The sequence below is a fragment of the Ixodes scapularis genome, unplaced genomic scaffold (genome assembly GCF_016920785.2).
Source record: "Ixodes scapularis isolate PalLabHiFi unplaced genomic scaffold, ASM1692078v2 PGA_scaffold3__209_contigs__length_174095766, whole genome shotgun sequence".
NCBI lineage: Eukaryota > Metazoa > Arthropoda > Arachnida > Ixodida > Ixodidae > Ixodes > Ixodes scapularis.
Genome location: NW_024609868.1, coordinates 23,437,053 through 23,457,070, shown reverse-complemented (window position 1 = coordinate 23,457,070; position 20,018 = coordinate 23,437,053). Strand labels below are relative to the sequence as shown.

The 20,018-nt window shown below is 47.0% G+C and overlaps 1 protein-coding gene across 1 annotated transcript; it reads right to left on the bottom strand.

Annotated features, from left to right (window-relative positions):
* Nucleotides 1-204: 204 nt before the first annotated feature.
* On the bottom strand, nt 205-19,746 carry LOC8026040 (phenazine biosynthesis-like domain-containing protein). Its single transcript, XM_029976012.4, has 9 exons — nt 19,648-19,746; nt 15,539-15,638; nt 12,110-12,208; nt 10,202-10,314; nt 7,660-7,689; nt 5,096-5,184; nt 4,872-5,038; nt 2,001-2,063; nt 205-551 (listed from the first exon to the last, which is right to left on the bottom strand). The coding sequence occupies exons 2-9, from the start codon at nt 15,597-15,599 to the stop codon at nt 436-438; spliced, it is 738 nt and encodes a 245-aa protein (XP_029831872.4). The 5' UTR covers nt 15,600-15,638; nt 19,648-19,746; the 3' UTR covers nt 205-435.
* Nucleotides 19,747-20,018: the final 272 nt, after the last annotated feature.

Sequence of the window (20,018 nt, the reverse complement as noted above, 5' to 3'; positions counted from 1 at the left end):
TTTTTATGCGATGAAGTGAACAAAGTCATGGGTGCGACACTGAAATAGGTGTCGTAGAAATCTCTTTTTGCATTTTTACTAATTGTTTTGTTAACATTCCAACCGATATATCGAATGTAAAAAAGGTACTTCGAAATTGAAGAAAGAGACACCAAAGGGGGGCTTATAAAGTCACCCGACCCTTCGACTAAAAAAAAAAGGTCGATCCGGTTACTTTTTAATAAGACCCCGTAGTTCCTTTACACGTACCACGCAAAAAGAGCTCGTGCAAGCAAATCATTTTGAAGAATAATTTGCTTGTAACACGAATAATTGTATGACTCTATCACACGCCTTGTCAGAGACTGGATGGAGGCAGAGCCAATTCAGCGAGGCTTTTATGGTCGGCCCAGTCACAGCTTCACTGACAACAGAACTGGCTCTCCAGGACGAAGATCAAAGCTGCAGTTGGCCCCGGAGCACGACGGTGGCGTGGCCCCCGATCTGCAGCCGCTGCCCGGAGGCCGGGACCCTCAGGTAGAGGTCTCCGCCACGAGCCGACGCCTGCCTCGCTGCGAAGCACGGGGACGCGACAACCACAAAGTCAAGAGAAAACATCTGCCGGCGTGTACTGCCCCGTCAATCACCGCAATCGACGGACTGCGTGCAACTAAGGGCCAAATATTTGTTAGAAAGCTGCTGTCTGCGCATGAGCACTGGGCATGCAAAATGTCATGCTCCTTGTCGTTGTGCTCACACACCTGCAACCGCTCACACACCTGCAACCGAGAAGGATGGAGAGAGACAAGACCAGGTTTTTAGCCTCTTGCGTCGACTTAAGGCCCGTTCACACTCGTGCGACCGAGTAAGACCGAGAGAGACCAGACCGGTTTCTAAGCCTCTTGGGATCTCTTAGGACCAGCTCCGCTGCATCGCATCCGGTCCTAAGAAGTCGCAAAAGGCTTAAGAACCGGTCTGGTCTCTCTCAGTCTTACTCGGTCGCAAGAGTGTGAACGGCGCTCTAGGACCAACTTCGCAGCAGCGCATCCGGTTCTAAGCCTTCACTAGGGGCTTAAAAAAAGGTATTTTCTCAGTCGGTCCTACTCGGTTGCAAGTGTGTGAACGGGCTTTTAGCGTCTTCGAGGCGGACGTTCAGGGGAAGCTCCTCCTTCCCCTTTTCACTTTAGCAGAGCAAACGCTGCAGTGGAGAGAAGGTTGCATCCTCTCCAGCGTTTGCTCTTTTAAAGGGGAAAGAATAAAGGAGCTTCCCCTGAGCTCTTAACCTGTCACAGACTAAAGATAATTAAAGCTCGTGCACTAGCATCTCGACGTCATCACAGATGAGATCAAGATCAGACAGGGATTGAACCCTATAGGTCAGCGTTCGGGCGGGTCTCGACTCGGCGTCGGGCTCGGGCCCAATTGCTGAATAGGTGAGCGCCGCTCGGCAACTTCCGGTTCTTTAGGAAATTTTGCTTAGCTGTTGATAAACGACGCAGATGATCTGCAAGCCTCTCTAACCATGGTTCTGAAAACTAGTCTGGAGGTGTCAGAATTGTGCTTGCACAGACTTGCAGTTCCTCGTCGTCGTTTGTCAACAGTGAAACAAAATTTCCTAAGGAACCGGAAGTTGCCAAACGCCGCTCACCTAATGCGTAACGGCGATGTTCACAAGCTTTGTTTATTCTAGGTGGTAGTGGACTGACCTTCCGTGCGCTCTGCAGAGAGTAGGTACACTCTTTTGTGTGTTTTCAAGAGATTGCCACAGGGCTGCCACTTTGTATGTCAATTTATGATGCCAATTCTACCTGCTGAGTTTCAAAGTATCAAAAAATATCTGTCTGCAAACACGTACTCTCGGAACTTGTTTGCTGAAACGTCTCCATTCGCTTTGTTCCGTATGTGCGACCGAAACGTCTGCACAGAGGCTCCTGCAACAGCGAGGTCTCAAAGCAGTGGTCCACTTAATTAACTTCGTTGACGAACGGAGGGATGTCGCGCCGAATGCAACGATAACTTACCGCGCAATACTTCCTTGCCCAAGACCGATGCCCAGTAAGGTCCAAGGACGGTGTGAGCGGAACCTGCAGTGGAGTAGACGCCCTTTTTGGGATCTTCAGCGGTCAAAGGCACGTTCCGGGACGCGTGTTAGGAAAAGCTTGTGGAGTAAGTGCAACAGGCCGAATTCGGCACTATGGTTGCAGTGGTTGGTGTGTTTTCATGGACGTAACATTGCCTGGCTTACAGTGGGAGATAAAAAAAGTGGGCGGGGGAACTTCGGTAAATACGCCTCAGTGATTCACGCGCTAGCCTTCTCCCAGATTTGCCTAAACCTCGCTCCCTCTCCCCCTTACTTCTTCCGCATAACCAGGTGATGTGACGTCCACGATAACGCACCAACTAGAGCGCCGAAATGCTGACTTACTGTCACAAGCTTTTCCGGCTACACCTCCGGAACATGAACTGCTAAGGGCGGCAACAACAGGTGTTCACATTGAAAACTGAAGTTCCCCCTCTGCTTCCCAGCCGCCCCACACTCTCATAACCATCATCTTAAAAGTAAACTAAAGACATTTCTGAGATCGTCCGTTCTTGGTGATAACTCATTCTATGAAATGTCAGCATCCTAGAAATAAAATAAAAAAAATTTATGCTCGTGCGATGTCTATTTCTTTACTAAGAAGGTGATCGAAGTTCGTGCTGAAGTTCGTGATCGAAGAGGCATTCTGCCGACAAATGTTTTAAAAGTGGTTTTACCTGTGAACGGAATTACATCTGAGCATGTGCCAGGGAGCAGTGCACTAAAGACGTTTCTGAGATTGTCTCTTTTTGGTGATAACTCATTCCATGGGGTCTTAGCATCCCAGAAATTGTAAAAAAATTATGCTCGTGCGACGTCTATTTCCTATACTAAGAAGGTGATCGAAGTTCGTGCCTTGCCCCTTTCTGAACGGAAAAATCTGGAGCGCAGTATCCAGCGGAGGCACCGGCGGCGCCTCTGTTGCCGGCGCCTCCTCTTACGATTGGCTGACACGCGCCCGTCGTCACGCCGCCGGCGTGACGACGGCGTGACGGCAAGCGCGACGGCCAGCACGACGCATAGCGGCGTCGTGCTCAACGCGACACGATGTCACGACCGCGTCACAACTGCGACTTGATGTCGCGTAACGGCGTCGTCCTCGAAGCGACGCGATGTCACGACGGCCTTACGACAGCATCTTGGCGTCGCGTGACGTCGTAGTCGACGATGAAGTCGTGGCGTCGTCGTAACGTCACGTCGTCGAGTCATGGTGCTTTGACGTTATCTCTGACGTCAAAATCATAAAAAAATATAATATAGACCGACACGCTGTTTACAAACACGCCCGCGTTTGCCCACACCAGGTATGGGCACTGCGCGTGCGCAGAAACCAGATTCGCGTGAGGCGAAGCAACTGCGCATGCGCTATGCCGACAGCAACGCCACCGCAGAGGCGTGACGTCAGAGCCGCGTGTTGGTCTATAGTTTCTAAGGGGCCATATTGTACTTTTACCTGTCATATAGCAATATAGCTCCTAAGGGGCTATATTGCTATATGTATGACCATGGCCTGTGTCGTTGCTCGATCGCAGGGAAGGTGGCGCTGCGATCGAAGTGGCTTGGTTCCACCTGATCGCTTTCCACATTTTGAGGTGCAACTGAAAGCATGAGCGGTGCCTGTAGCTCGTCCCACTCGTACTTTCTACTACACTCTACCTCTATCCTCGGAAAAATAGCGCCATTCTTTGTTGTAGAAATGCTCGAGCCACGTGCCGCGCGACCCTTCTGGGAGGATCATGGCGTCTGAAATCTAGCTCAGTGCTGCGCTGTGCCGCCATGATCTTCCCAAGGGCTGCACGTTGCACGTGCCTCGACGAACATTGCGCTACTTTTGAAACATGAAGGGGCTTTACACGTGACCGTGATAAGGCTCCATCTAGGGAATAACGTCCAAAATTGCAGAAAGCAGCGGCACAGGCGCATGGTTTCGTAATCCCTTTCTTGCAGCAGTACTAGTGCAAGCAGAATTGGGTTGTGTGCATGTTTATACAGCCTAGAACTATTTTCTGCCTCAACGGGCGACGAGTCTCCCAGGTGTAGATGATAAATTTAGCCAATGCAGTGCAACCGCAAGCCTGGGGTCTTTAACGTGCATCACGCAGTAGTGATACACGACCGCACGCCTGTACGACGCTCATGCAGATTGAAACGGGCAGGGCTGCGGACTGAACCCAGGGTCCTGGGTTCTGCAGAGCGAGCTTTCGCTCCACGTACTCCGAGCTGGTGTGCGCTAGCACACTCGGCCAGAATATGCTGAGTTACGCCAAGGTATAGTAAAACAAGTAAAACACCTACTCGTGTCATCAGGCATTCTATCGATGATATCGCGTGGATGCGAGGCTTTTCATGATTTGCTAAAGTGTTTTTACTTGGCGATTCTATCTGTGTTAACCTCTTTCTTGTTAATGACACGAACACAGACACTCCCCAAACAGGCACACGCACACACAAACACGCATCTGATCGCATGCGCAGAACCCCTACAAAACGGTTTGTAAAGGTTTGTTCAAAGACAAAGCCCATGGAGCCTGCTCGTGATAGGGCTGCTGGCTGTTGTCAATGCCCCTTTTGCTGTTGTCTTTTCAGTCCCCAACTTCCCGAAAACAAGAAAAGGGACGAGACAATAGTGTGGAGGCGAGGAGGAAAGCCGCGCTGTTTGTGTGGTTGATGTCCTCACGGAAAGCGTTCGCGCGTGCCAAAACGGTCACGTTTTTTTTTAATGTTTTCTTTTTCTTTTTTTTTGTTTGTGTGTGCACAGCGGAACGACTGTTTTGTTTGAGCAACCCTCGAGAAAGCCCTTTCCTTCGCTCACCGGTAACAGGGTCTTCCGGGATTCCGTACCAGGGACAGAAGTGCCTCGACATGAAGTCGTAACGCTCGCCGTCGCCCTTCAGAGTCACCGTGACGCCTTTGATGTGCCCGCTCGTCTCCAGCTGAAGCATCCGAGCTGGGCTCGGGACGAACTGCTCCAGCATCGCCCTGCGTTGGACGGAGGACTCGGTCGCTGCATCTCAAAGAACGCGGTGATCATTGTACCTGGTGCAGCGGTCGTCCAGTCGCACCAGCAGCTTCTTCTCGTCGGCCGAGTAGCGAAGCTCACATACGGGAAGTTTACCGACCACCGCCTGCATAGGACGTCAGCGCAGCATCAGTGATTGGGCTCCGTTTCACTTTAAGTCTGACCGCGGTTAACGCCACGTTCCGTTAGAGTCAATCAGGGAGCGCTAAAAGTGCGCCCTCACGGCGCTCGTCGCATTTATGCATTTTCTGTCACCCGTTATACCAACCACTCAGAAATAGAAACGCAGGGGAGCGGCGTGTGCAGAATTTCCTTTTGGTATGTGAGTGTGTGTGTGTGTGGGGGGGGGGGGGGGGGGGGGGGGGAGTTAGTTCGCCTCCCCTACCCTCTTCTCCCCCCCCCTCCCCCACACACACACACAAACAACATAGTATATCATATGTATATAAAAATGAGTGCCTTCCTTGTGTGGTTCCTAGTTCAAGATTTTCTTTACTGCTGCGCTCCCAACGTTTCCTGATATATTTCCGGTGGCTTATCTCCTTCCAACAACCACTTTCTTGGGATTTCACAACCATATGCTTCCAGCAGAGTCCTTTTCGTTGCCATAGTATGGCCATTGTTGCCTATGTCTTTCAATGTGCACGCTTTTTTTTAAATCAGTCGTCTGCTGCGCACTTCGCAGTGACGGTTCGTTACCTTCAGCGGCGTGCTCGGGGGCCTGGGAGCCTCGGGCGGCAGATTTCGGGAAGAGGCAAATTTAAGAGAAGGGCTGAAGTGGCGCCGGCATTTTGCAAGTTAACGCCTTAACCCTGTACAGTACGAAGAAAGCAGGACTGTGCCTTTGTGTCTATAAAACTAACGGACTCGACAAAAATAAAATTGAGCACAGACGCGGTTGATTACATAGAACATCTTGCTCTTTTTAGCGGCACTACACCAGTCTATCTCGCCTGTTTCAATGGCAGCTCGCGCCTTGATTTGTTTATTGATTAAGATCGCCGTCTATGGCGTAAGGTTACGTGAACGAAGGCGGAGGTGCACGATGTCAAAAGATGTACGCCTGTCTTTGTCCCGGCACTGGCAGCACGAACACAGGCGCGACAAACAAAAGCAGCATATCCACCGCAGAAGAGAGGCGGTCCAGGCTAGAGTTGCGAACCGAAGGCGCAACGGGTCACCGCCTCAAAGATCAAACAGCGAGGCGCTGCGATTGGACTTGACCACAGCGACACGGTGGCGTCAGTCAGTGTTTCTTATATAGCTGTACAGGATTGAAAGAGAAAAGAGAAGAAAAACAAAGAAGGAAGTGAGGCGCGTGTGCACCGAACATTGAACTCGAATGAACCAGTGAGCTAACTTGACGGCGGCGGCGCAGATTGTTGAAAGAGAAAGAAGAAATGAAGAAAGGGTGTTTGCTTTCGGCGAAGACTTCATTTTGTGTCACTTGTTTTTTGCTGCATTTGTCGCTTCCTTTAAAATAGCGAGACCTTTCTACTTTCTAACAAATAGCCCCGCTGAAGGACCTGGCTTGGCTGTAATGAACATAAAAAAAAACGTCCGAACAAAAAAAGAAAAGGGAAAAAAGAAAGTTGGATTACTTTCTTTTAGTTGCGAGTATAGACGCTTTCAGGCAGCTGTGCATGGGCGCCGCCATAACTGACCTTCAGTTTTTGTTCCGTATTATTCCGTTCGCTCCACTTCATCATTACCACAGCAGGATCGGCTATTGCCATTTTAAGTGTTACTGTGACCTTCTCCCCAGCCTAGGCTTTTGTGGAGGCTCGTCAACGCCCGCTTCAGTGGCTCGGCATCTCGGTAAAACAAGAGAAGGTCGGCTATGGCGGCTCAATCTGGCGCGCGCTGAAAGCGTCTATAGGGCTGAGCGTCAGCTATAGTTCTTTCGCCATTCTTTTGTTTGGATGGGTTTGTCTAAGCATTTGACGATTGGACGACGTCAAGACTCATGACGTCGTGCAATCCCCCCTCCCCCAGCCTATAATATGCGGAATCATGAGGTATTAGCTCTGCGTGGTTGGTTCGTCCGGTGATAGTGCCGTGACGATGCACTTTTGTCACGGCTTGATTGGCTCTACCGGATCATATTAATAGCGTCAGCTGAGTAAAGAGACTCAAAACTGCCCAATCTCAAACGAAAATTAGCACACATCGACTGCTCTAAATACTAGACATTATATAGCTTGGCGGATATTGTAAATCGGTCTCGCTCAGTGAGATATTCAAAACAAAGACATCATAAAAGTCGAGAATGAGTACAGTCGATCGGAACGGTGATGTGCCACATAGGAAACCTTATTAAATCACCTCCTCTGCTCTCTCTCTCTCTCTCTCTCTCTCTTTCATTTCCCTATCACCTTCCCCAACGCAATCCGTATAAAAAAAAAAAGTAACACTGTCCCGTCTAAACGATCATTATACAGGACCAAGATTCAAATGTTAAGAGGAACAAATTTAACCGTCCTCCCATGGCTGTATAGACATATACGCGTGAATGTGTGTCTCCATGCCTTTTGTGACAGTGGGGTCACCGAAACTACAGGGTGAATTTCTGTCCACGTACCTCCGCAAGTTGCCCGTACTTTTCCCGGTCCTGTTGGCAGAAACGACCAAGAATTAGGATAAGTGCGTAACAAACGAGACGTACGCATCCGCAGTCCCCCGTCTAGCAAAGCACCGACCAGATGGGGAGATCTGAAATGGTGAGCCTAGAGGCAAATACAAAACACGAGGCTGTCTTCATCCCTGTGTCTCAGTTAGGGACTCAAGATTTTATAAGTATCTTTACTTACCTGCTGGTCTTACCGCCACGTATTTTCCCGCGGACACGTTCGCAACTCGCGTTTCTTCGTCCAACATGATCCAATCTTTTCGACGAATCATTAGAAAGCCGAGAGTTCATTGCGCATTGACTACAAAAAGGCGTTTGCCTGATTATGCTGCTAAATGCATATCCCGTTTCTGCGTGCAGAGACAGCGACAACTTAAGAAATGCAGTACGTGGCAAGTCACAGTCATCTCATTATCGCTTCTCGGCCAATGAGACTGCAGCATTAGTCGGACTCATCACGAAACAAGAAGCATTAACATAGCAAGCCCCGCCCCGCGTTTATTACCGGGGGGGAGTGATTGGCTTTCATACTCCCCCCTCCCCCCTCTTTCCTGTTACCGGAGGAAAGGTGCGTGATTTGCCCGCCCCCCCCCCCCCTTTTTTTTTTTTTTTATTTTCTATCCGTAAAAAGAAACTATGCATCGCCGAATGGACAGCCTCTCCGCACAAAATGTATACCACTAGCGGTCCGGAACAGATGTCAAAGTTAGGGGATAGAGTGATTATCTAATTCGTAAATTTTATAATCGAGTTTGTGACATTTTTAATGGAGAAAATGATTTTGCCGACGGAAGGCCACCAATTCGTGGGATTGACTGGCGCAAACTCCAAGGAACGGGCCCCGGTTTCCCCGTTGAAAGTTTCCGAAAATCACCTATAACCTTTAAAATAAGGTAACTGCTTTGTTCTGAAATGCTGGCCTCCGGTCGAGACCGCTAGCTCCACATTTGGAGGGAGACGTTTTGCGATTTTTAGTTTACTTTTTGAGCTGAAAGAAGACACAGCGAAAAACCGAATGATATTATTTTCATTAGACCCTTTTTCATCGCCGGCCTTGCGCGGCGTTGTGCACCTGCTGCACTATACGCCTCCGCCCTCGCGCTTCCCAGATGCTTTAAGTCCTCCTAAAATTGACTGATGTAGTGGTTTTCGATGACGCTCAGCAAGTTTCTAACTGGAATCGTGTTTATTTTCACCTACAAAACAGCTGAATGTTAAATTTCAAATGATTATTTTATTAATTAGTGTTTTTTTTTTCTGCAATCCTTGACGTCGGCAACCGCAGACGACAATCGGCTACTAAAGTTCCCGTCTCTCACCGTGTTTCAAACTATATTTTGCAACACCTCGTGATGGTAGACGACATGTCACCGCATGTACTAAACAATGCCCGTGTTTCTACTTGCCGAGAGAACGCGCTAAAGACCAGTCACTGATATCGATGGTAGGAGGAAGGCTAGAAAAAATATGAAACTCTTGTTCTGACCATGCGTCTTAGCGCAGACCGTATTTCTGGGTCAGATTGTTTTTTGTTTATTTGTTATGACCTCGTCATTCGTTAGTTTTCCGCAGTTGATCTCAGTAATTGGAACTCCCCGTGTCCTGCGGGAAAGAAGAAGCGCAGGGATGCACTAAGTGCATGCCCCCCTCGAAAATGTCTGGGCGTTTACTTCGCCCCAAATACGCCGCGAACCAATAGCTGCTATCAGTATTTACGGAACGTCTCCTACCGGATGTCCCAAGTAGCGGCCAGGCTCTTTAAATCGACCGCGAAAATCGGTTTCTTAGCCTATTGGACTACGATTTTGAGCAGCGTTGCCCGCAATTAGTGCTTTTTTCTTTTTTTTTTTTTTTTTTTTTGTAAAAGTTGCAAAGAGCGAATTTACCTGAGGAAAAAGTAAAGAAAGAAAAAGGTTTAGCTCGTATGGAAATGCAGCGAAGCCACCGGTTTTCGAACAATACGGCTCCGCTTCGCACGGGAGACAAGAGATGGCGCAAGCGGTCGCGACGTCAACTGCCGCCAAGGAACGAGCATAAGGCGCCGAGAGCCGGCGTCTTTAGCAGACAATCTTTTCGACTCAAAAGCGACGCGCGCGCGTTCCGCAGGCGGCGAGTGTCGCACAAACAAAAACAGGCACGGTAACAACAAGGAACTGCAAAGCAGACAGCATATAAGTACCACGAAAAAAAAAACAGTTAAAATAACCCGACAAACCACGTGTTCATTCAATGTGTGTTATTAGTAAGGATAATAAAATAATGCATTTTCAACTGATATGACAAAGAGCTCGCGCCGCTTTTGAGTCGGAAAGAAGAGAGGTGCCGGAACAGGGCCAGAAAGGGGCTCGACATTCCACTCGGGCTTAGCGCAAGGGCACTTTCGCGACCCGCAGAGGCCGCGCGTCGCACATATTGAATGTATTGCGTACCAGCTGTTACAAGTGATCAGTCAAACCGATTGCGTGCAAATCGGTTAAGAAGTGTCGCCGCTTACAGCCGCCACCGTGGTTCTTGCCGGCAAGTCCAACGAGATCATGTCGTCCGGGCCTCTGGACGCCTTCAGCAGACCGCTGCGTGTGTCGAACACCAGCTCTTCCGACAGATTTCCTGCGATCGTTTTCAAGATCAGGATCAAAAATTAATTCGGGGCAGGAGGGTTGAGGCACCTTGGAAAAGCAAACGTCCCTGAAACAGTTTGATAGCCCGAGATTATTTCACTATCAGTGGCAAAAACGGAAAACCATCATGTATGATTAATCGACTGAACACGATGAAACTACATGTTACCTTCAGCGACATTTTCTTTTTTTTTTTTTATACCCACGAAGAATCTTTTTTAGTCTGAATTTGAAGTAACATAATAAGCCCCACCCTCTGTTTTTTTATGTTGTCCGTTGACTATATGCCAGAAAGAGCCATTATGCGATCGGACCTGAAAAAGGAAGGACATTTCGTGCTTTGTGCAACAATACCATACGATTAGCCTTACGGGCTCATTAGGTTTGCACGAAACTGTATCTAGAAGCCTCTGATGCCTTTGATTTCTCTCAGAAAGTGTACAAACACAGGGTGCTTGTCATTTTTCGGGGCATGCCACAGTAATCGAAAGTTTAAAAACGCAGGGGGCGTGGCTTATGATTTTTCCGTTTCGTGGTTGGTTCTTCGCTGTTCTTATCGCTCGGATGCTGCAGCCTGATTGGCTGTGAAGTGATAATGAGATGTTCGGTACTCGCTGCGGCCTGCGGTTCTTAAGCTGTCAATTACTATGCGGAGCGCAAATTCGTCTGCTTCTTTTTCAGGGGTTGTGGCGACGTCAGAACGCAGAGCTCTGATTGAAGGATAGTGGGTAGACCTCAAGGCAGTTTGCTTTGAGGTCCATCCACTATCCTTCAACCAGAGCCAACGTTACTAGAACAACTCAGTTGGTTACTGCTCTAAAACAGTCCATGCTGTGCATTCCTATGGAAAAACGCGCATGCATTTTGTCGCTTCGCCGGAGAATAACAGGAATTACTTTTGTTATTTGGCCGGTAGCAAAAGGCAGGTAGTTTTGTTGACATTATAAAAGTGGTACCGATCTGTACTCGTGAACCGAGCTAATGGCGATCGTAACGCCGCCATTTCTCCCGCAGCGGCCACTCGGGGAATTACACGGCTGCTTGTATTGTTTCGGGAGTATAGCATTCGATAGTGTCCACTGCGACTGCCCTCTTTTGGCTTTAATCGGCCATTTTGGCGCCGTAACGTATACAGTAGAAGAGGTTTCAGGGATGCAAACCCCCGCCTTCCAAGCGGACGCGCCGCCAATTACTAAGGTTAGGATGCGCCCAGGTCGGGACGCGCTACCTGAAATCATCGGTGAGACATAATTGTATAAAAACAATATTAATTGTGCCGGAAAAACCTTGTAAACTAAGGATTTTAGAAAACATGACGCGCCTGTCATTTTGTACTAAACTCCAATAAAAGTTCCTACAAAAAGAGTGTTTTTTTCCGTTTGTTTTTACGCCAAAACTTGTTTTCTACAAGCTCAATGTGGCCACAATAAAGAAAAAAGATTGAGCCGCCATCTTGGCACCTCGAGCCTGGGAGTGTTGGTACTCTGGGAACATTCAGTGACTGTAGCAGAAGCCATATAAGGCAATTTTCATGTTTCAACTCGTCGCTAAAGGGTAGCGCTGTTATCGTATTTAGCTCGGTCTCGACGGACGCCAGAGGCCCAGGTTTCAACGGTGAGTTTCCCAATTGAGTGTTCTAGTAACGTTGATCAGAGCCAATCAAAGCTCGGCGTTCTGACGTCGCCACAACCCCTGAAAAAGGAGCAGACGAACTTGCGCTCCGCATAGCTTAATGGCCGAAACCCCAATTGCCTCGGGTGTCCAATAGGACCCAATTGGCTCACCGCACTCGCCGAAGATGGCTGCCGCTGTGGCCAGCGTGGCGTGACCGCACAGCGGCACCTCGTTCTGCGGGGTGAACCAGCGGAGCTTGAACCTGCTAGCTGGAAGGGACGCGAGGCCAATTGTCAGCGGTGCAGGAGTTAACTCCCCCCCCAAAAAACAAAGAAAAGTGAAGATTTGTTGATTTATTTCCTTTACCCCAAAACTGTAAGCAAATTACAGAAGGGAAATCAACTCGTTGGATGATCAGTCATCTTGTTTTGCTTGAACCGCAGAGTTATTCCTTATATGTAGGCTAGAGTTACGACTGGCGCTGGTGTCTATGGGCCTTCCGGTTTCAAATTGAAACAGCCAGCAACCAGTTCACTTTTAGTGCTCCTGTGCATTCCTATGGAAAAACGCGCATACATATTGGCTCTTCGCCGGAGAATAACAGGGATTACCTTTGTTATTTGGCCCGGAGCGAAAGGTAGGAAACTTTATTAACATTATAAAAGTGAAATTGCTTTAGTTAGAGTATATTTCCGATCAGTGAGCGATGTTTAACTTCCTAGTATTCCGGGTCCAGTCCTACGTTCCAATTTTAGAAACTGGAACGTAGAGCTTTTATTTCAAATTCATTATTCTAAATTTAGCGGGAAAATTTACTCGCTGAATTTAGCACAAAAAATTTTACTCTAAATTTAGTGGGGAAATTTTCCCGCTAAATTTAGCGGGGAAACTGACGTCACGTGACCTCGACACCAATTCAGTTTCCCCGCTAAACTTAACGGGGAAAATGACGTCAAGACTTCGTGTCGCGCCACCCATGAACTAATTCAGCGGCAGGAGTAAAGGAGGACGGGAGGAGGAGGAGGAGCAGGGGGAGGAGGAGAAGGAAGACGAGAGGAGGATGCTAGGAGCCGGAGGAGAGAAGGAGGGAAGGGTACGGAGGAGGAGGATGGGCATACCCTCCCCCCCTTTTCCTCAAGAGCTGCGCTCTATTTTTGCATTACAAAGATTTGTAAACGTTTTTAATTTTTAAAAAGGAAATCGTTATGATTTATGCATTTCTAGGATGCTCAGGGCCCGCAGAGTGAGCTTTCGCCATATTGAGGCGATCTAAGAAACTACTGAACCGAAATTTGGATTTCGCGAAAATCAGCACGCAGAACCGTTGAACGGGACGCTACGAACTCCAAAACATCACTAATACTCGATATTTCAGACGGATGGCCGCACTTTGGAAAAGAAGGGAGTGATCAAGCGAGTTCTTTGACATAATTGTCCCCCTGAAAAATTTGAGAATGAGGGGAAGCGGCTCGCTTCTCTCCTCCTCGCTTCGGTTCACCAGCTCGACGGAAGTAGCGAGGAGGAGGGGGGAATGAGAATCCTGACGTGACTTGTCTCGTCGGCCTCGTCGGCCGTGTTCAATCGTGTACTTCTTTTCCAAAAATACGGCGATCCGTTAGAGATATCGCTGCATGAGTGATGTTTTTCGGTTTGGCAGCGTCTCGCCTCTCCGTCCAGACAGGGAGGGGTCTGAAGTGGCATTGGCGGGCATTGGCACGCCGACCAAAAACAGACTGCGATGAAAAAAAAAAGATGAAAAACGTAGTGAAATTTTAAAGCCGGCATATTTGTCAAATCTCACGTGCGTTCTGAGATTGGCAGGAAGCTGCAACACCACTTTACGAAAGTGTACTGGGTGTTTCATCCAGCATCAACCAAAAGCCTCGAGTGAAAACGACGCATTGTATAAAAATAAATAGGTTTGGTACACTGTAGTTCAGTGTCAAGATACTCAGCCAATTTCGGAAAGATTTTGGGCGCGTGCTGTCTTTTTCCGGGTCTCCAAAATGCAGCCAACAGTACGCTCGCGTGGTGTTTCCGTTTGCTTACCTACCGGATTTTCACTCCGCCAGCCTCGCAGCTGCGCCTGCAGCACACAACTGGTAACTCTTGAGCACCACCACGTTTCCCCACGCGCTCCATGTATTTCAAAAATTTGCTGATTTAGTGGGGTTTGATCACACCCAGTAAGTTTCTAATGGGAACAATAAGTTTATTTCCAATAACAAAAAAAAATTAAGTAAGCAAAATCCAGTGTCGGTAAAGTATACATCTAAATACCGTATTTACTCGCATATTGGTCGATACGTCGTATAGGTCGACCCCCTAACTTCGGGACCCCCGAAAAAAAAAAAAAGTTGAAAAATATAATACCGGGATTCGCGTATTGGTCGACCCCCCCAGTTTTGATGAGGCGATTTTTGAAAAACAGGTCGACCTATACGCGAGTAAATACGGTAGTACCTGAAGTAAAGCACAAAGTAAATTAGAGGTTATGTACTTCAAGTAAAATAGTAAGTACGCCGAGCGCAATGCACTTTTTCACACAATGAACTTATAAGGCGCTTATTTGTTTCGGTCTTATAGCGGCCATTAATTTATTCACCAAGAAAAATGACCAAATAAGCGATGCGTCGTCGGCTTGCGTTTCTGGTGAGAGTAGAATATCTCACCAAGTACCTCTTTAGAGTTGAGAAAGCATAATTTTGTGATACCAATATAACAAGACCGAATTTTGGGGAAGTTACTCTGAAGTCGGGAGTAAAACGTTCTTCGGAAAGTACCAGAAAAAAAAAAACAAAAAAAAAAACGTTATGTAAAGTAAGTACATACACAGAGTATGTACTTCAAGTTAAATACAAGATTTAGACCTACTTGGAGTATTAATTAAGTACAATGTAGTTGAAGTATTTTCCAACACTCGCAAAGCCAATAAGAACCTAACCATAGATTGGCCTCTCGGCATGCAGTGACTGATACGGCACCAATCGTCTTTTTCTGCTGCGCCTAGTTTTCTCAGGAAAATATTGATTGATAAGTTTATATTGAAACACCCGGTATACTTTCAAAATCACCAATCGTTTTTTTTATCTCCCTGTTTTATTTCAAAGGCATCGAGAACGGAGGTCACTATGGAATCGGGGAATCATTAGGGATCCTGACTACACTCTAAAAAAAAGCCCGTACGTTTGCTTTCCTGCACAACATTCGGAGAGCCAATCAGCGCAACTTACGGAGGCAGCTCAGCGAATGACGACGTCTGAGTTGTGACATTAAGCAATGCAAAACGTCACGCTTGCATTGCTTAATGTCACAACTCAGACTGCGTTTTTTGGTCTAAACAGATGTTTCGGCATCGTCATTCGCTGATCTGCCTCCGCAAGTTGCGGTGATTGGCTATCCGAGTGTTGTCCGGGAAAGCAAACGAGGGCCCTCGGCATGCACGCCCTTGGACCTCGGAATTATAAAGGCCTCCGTGGAGAAAGAAGCCTTTGAAATGTGCGTGAAACAGACAGGGCTATCACACCACGCTGGACCAAAGCGCCGGTGTCAATGCTCGACAGAGGAGGCATTGGTGGGTCAGGGGCCCGTTCACCAACATTTGTCAAAGTCGTCGTGCTGTTCCGTCTTGGACACGAAGGCAGTCTCCGAAAGCTTCATCTCGGACGCGATCGCCTGCTTCGTCTCGTCCCCAATGTCCTGCAAGCAAAATGACCTCCACTTTGACTTCAGAGTTGGCAGTAGCAGGTCCCCCGCAGCAGCTCTGCCCCGCAGAAGGATCTTTATGAAGTCACGCCAAAAGACGACGCTGCTTGTCGCACAGAGCACATGCAGATGCTCCACAAACTGCACGTGCACGCTGCGACACGCAAACAACATGTTGCAGTGCGCAAAATAGAAAATAGGCAAGAGGACGGAAATGTAGTTTCCGCTGTGAAATTTCGGAAATTAGAGCAAACTCTCCCCCCCCCCCCCCCTCTTTTTTTTTTTTTTTTTTATCGGGATCATTTTTTTTTTTACCGTAAATTATTTGGTTTTAAAAGGTGCCGGGCGCTTTATGGCCCAATATGTACAGGCACAACATGTGCACTGAATCGTTACTAACTCAAGCATGTGGCTCTGGTAAACTCATCAGGTGTTTTCCCTAATATTTAGAGCGTAAAGGGGGTCAAAACAAACTCCTCTCTTATATAAGGTCTCCCAAGTCATCAGGCTCGATCTAAAGTGGACCGTAAAAATCGACGCCTCCACGTAGCAATCTAAACTTTTCGTCGAAGATGTATTTCACAGGTAGGTCTTTTTCTTGTAAAATTAGAGAGCGTAGCTCCCTTTCTGTAAAATATATCGCCATGAAACTTCCCAGAGTAAACGGCAGACGATCGAGTCGAGTGGCGGGGCGCGTTTCGCGCGCGTACTGATAGACGGCGTCGGGAGCAGCGTCAGAATAAGGTCTGAAGGCGCAGCCGACCAGCGAAAGAAAGCAGACGACACGCAGGCGAAATCCATTTGCAGCAAAAGCTCCTTCGTTATGCAGACGTGGTTTCTTTTTTAAACTTTACGTTTCGCTTTTATTGTCCGCACTTATTTTTTAACCAAAGGTACATTACAAAACGATTATGTTCGTTTTAATAAGCCACGGTGCTCGCGAGCCGTCTCAATAGGTCGCCGGAATGTGAAAAGACGAGGACCAGACACAGAAATGACGCGGACGTAGCGCTGACTTACAACTGAGTTTATTGAACGGAATATCGCACTATATATCTGCGGTGTCACGAACAAAAGAGAAGGAAGAATTCAGCCCATGTGATGCACCACCAATAAAAATAAAACAATAATAAATAAATATATATATATATATATATATATATATATATATATATATATATATATATATATATATATATATATATATATATATATAAATGCGCCATGACACAGCCGTACAGAGTACGTGCTAAAACACGAGCAAGTCAGGGAACCAAAAAACTCATCTCTTTGCCTGATAGGGCCACAGACACGTACTCTGTACGTATCTGTGGCCCTATCATGACACATACTCTATACGGCTGTATCATGGCGCATTATTTATTATATATATATACAAGGTGAAACAAGGAGACGCCAGGCTCTTTAAATCGACCGGAAAATTCGGTTTCTTAACCTATCGCGCTATGACTTTGTGCAGCGTTGCCCACAGATGGTGCATTTTTTTTTGTAAAATTTGCGAAGAGCGGAATTTACCTGAGGAAAAAGTAAAGAAAGAAAAAGGCTTAGCTCCTATGGAAACGCAGCGACGCCACCGGTCTGCAAACAACACGGCGCCGTTTCGTACGGGAGACAAGAGATGGCGCAACAAACGCCGCCAACGAACGAGCACACGGCGCCAAGAGCAGGCCTTTTTAGCAGACAATCTTTTCGATTCAAAAGCGGCGCGCGTTCCGCAGGCGGCGACAGTCTCAGAAACAAAAAAGACAGGCGCGGTAACAGCAAGGAACTGCAGTTCCTTGTCTGCAAAAGGGCCGGCTCTCGGCGTCGTCTGCTCGTTCGTTGGCGGCAGTTGGCGTCGCGACCGCGACAAGGAGAAACAGCAAAAACCGAGTCATATTTAAAAGTGTGAACGAAAGCCTGCCAAGCCCAGCCCGATCCGATGACTTAATCAAAAGTTATAAGTGATTTTCTGAAAATTTCAATGGGAAAATGGCGGCCGACGGAGTTTTCAAACACATGGGGCTCTATGGAACCAGAAACCGAAAACGGGCAAAAATAGGCTCCATTTTACCATTGAAAATTTCAGAAAATCGCTTATAACTTTTGATTTAGTTATTGGATCGGGCTGAAAATTTGGCATCTGGTTGTGACCTCTAGCTCTACCTTTGGGCGGAGAATGAACGTTCGGCGATGCCTAGTTTATTTTTGCGGTAAAAAAGACCGTGCAAATTTTCTTTTGTGACACCCTATATATACTTTTTGTTTTATTTTTATTGGTGATGCATCACATGGGCTGAATTCTTTCTTCTCTTTTGTTCGTGACACCGCAAATATATATTGCGATTTTGCGTTCAATAAACTCAGTTGTAAGTCAGCGCTACGTCCGTGACATTTCTTTGTCTGGTTCTCGCCTTTTCGCGCTGTTTTTAATTCCGAAGTATGTACCAACTCGCCCAAGCCCCAACTTTAGCGATAGATCTCGGTAAGGAGGTAGCGCCATCTATCAATACGAGCGAAGCGCGGTCCACCACTCGACTTGGTCGTCTACGTCGCCGTCCGCCGTTGACCCTGGCAAGTTTCTTGGCCCTATTTTTCACAGAAAGAAAGCTACGCATTGTAATTGTAAAAAAAAAAAAAAAAAAAAAAAAAAACGACGATTTGTGAAATGCGTTTTTGACAAAAACTTTAGATTGTTACGTGCAGGCGTCGATTTTTACGGTCCGTTTTAGGTCGAGCCTGGTGACTTGGGACGCCCTATATATTGCAGACATCAGGGTGTAGAAAAAAAAATTGGCTTACATTTTATCTTACCTTGATTTTGCCAAAAAGTAAACGCCGCAAAGACTGACCGCAACGACTTTTTTTTTTTTTTTTTTTTGTATATTTTTTAGTTCGAGTGAATTTATTATTTTATATATTTAATAAACAAAAACAAAAATGAATAACCTAGCTAGAGCTCTGGGGTTAATCAAATCACAATTTGTTAAGAACTCGATTTATGCGGCCCATTCAAAGGACCAATGTGGGAGTCATTGTCAATTATTGTTTTTGAGGTAGAAGAGACCGGGATGGCGAATTTAATTACTTTCTAACTTCAGTAATTGGGAACTTTAAATTACAGACACCACTATGCTCCATTTCCTCGAACGAAGTGGAAACTAAAAGCGCGATATGCTGTTGTTTTGAGCAGTAGTCTGCACTGAGCGAACGTGCCAGCGCTGCAGCTGCTCTAAGCACGGGCATCGTGCGTGCAGCTGTTGGCTGGAACTTAGTAGTTCATACAGTCACTCATATGACAAAAACAATACCCCGCGTTAATCTCTCTCTCTCTTTCTGGCTGGCAACTGGGCCGGCTCGCTAGAAACAGCAAAAACCGAGTCATATCTAAAAGTGTGAACGAAAGCCTGCCAAGCCCAGGGCGTGCGAGCTCTTGAGAGTCCCGAGACTCGACTTCATATGCCATGCTATTCGCTCGACTGCAAGGCTTTAACAGTGCTTTCTTTCACACAGTCTTAGCTAAGACTCTGTTTCTATACAAGCCGGTTCTGCCTCATTGACTTTCTTCCAACTCAAAGCTGTCGCATCAATGTCGCTGAAGACGTATATATCTTTCAAAATATAATTGCATTAGTTTCTACAAATAATACTAAATATAACCAACACATATTTTAAGAGTAATTTTAGTTTCAGCTAATAACTAAAACATCCAATCACTCCGGTACCTTCTTGTTTGTTTCTGTTTCATGCAGCTGGGTGGCTCCGTCTAAAATTAAACGCTAAACGCTTCTGAAAAGAAAAAAATCCTTGTATTAGATAGTTTTTAAACCTTCGTCAATCCACGTCAAAGCGCAAGATATCACGTGAGTGCGCTACGCCAGCTTCGGCACGTCATTTTTAGTTATACCGCAGTAGCCTCTCTGAAATATACGAGCAGAGAGCATAGGGCTCCACCCTCTGGTTATATTGAGGCACCCCTTGCTCGGGGCAGGTGCTCACGTACCGCATCGTCCTGCAGGAAGACCACGGCGGCCGGATTACCCGAGAAGGGCACACGGGTAAATGCATCCACGGTTAGGACGCGCAACGGAGACCGAGCAAGTCCCTCCATGGTTTACAACTGACGGCTTCTCGCGCTCAACTAGCTGCACTTTTCCCGCAGACCAATCTTATCGCTAGTCTCATGCGACGGGACACTAAAACAGGCGCAACTACCTTCTTATCACTCTGAAGTCGTGCTGTAATTACAACATGTACTGTACAAAAAAAACCCATAAGAAAAAAAAAAAAGGGGGGGGGGGATTTAGGGGGCAATGTAAAGATGAATAAATACACCAAACAAGTGTCTGTGCGACCCTGCGGTGAGCGTGAAAT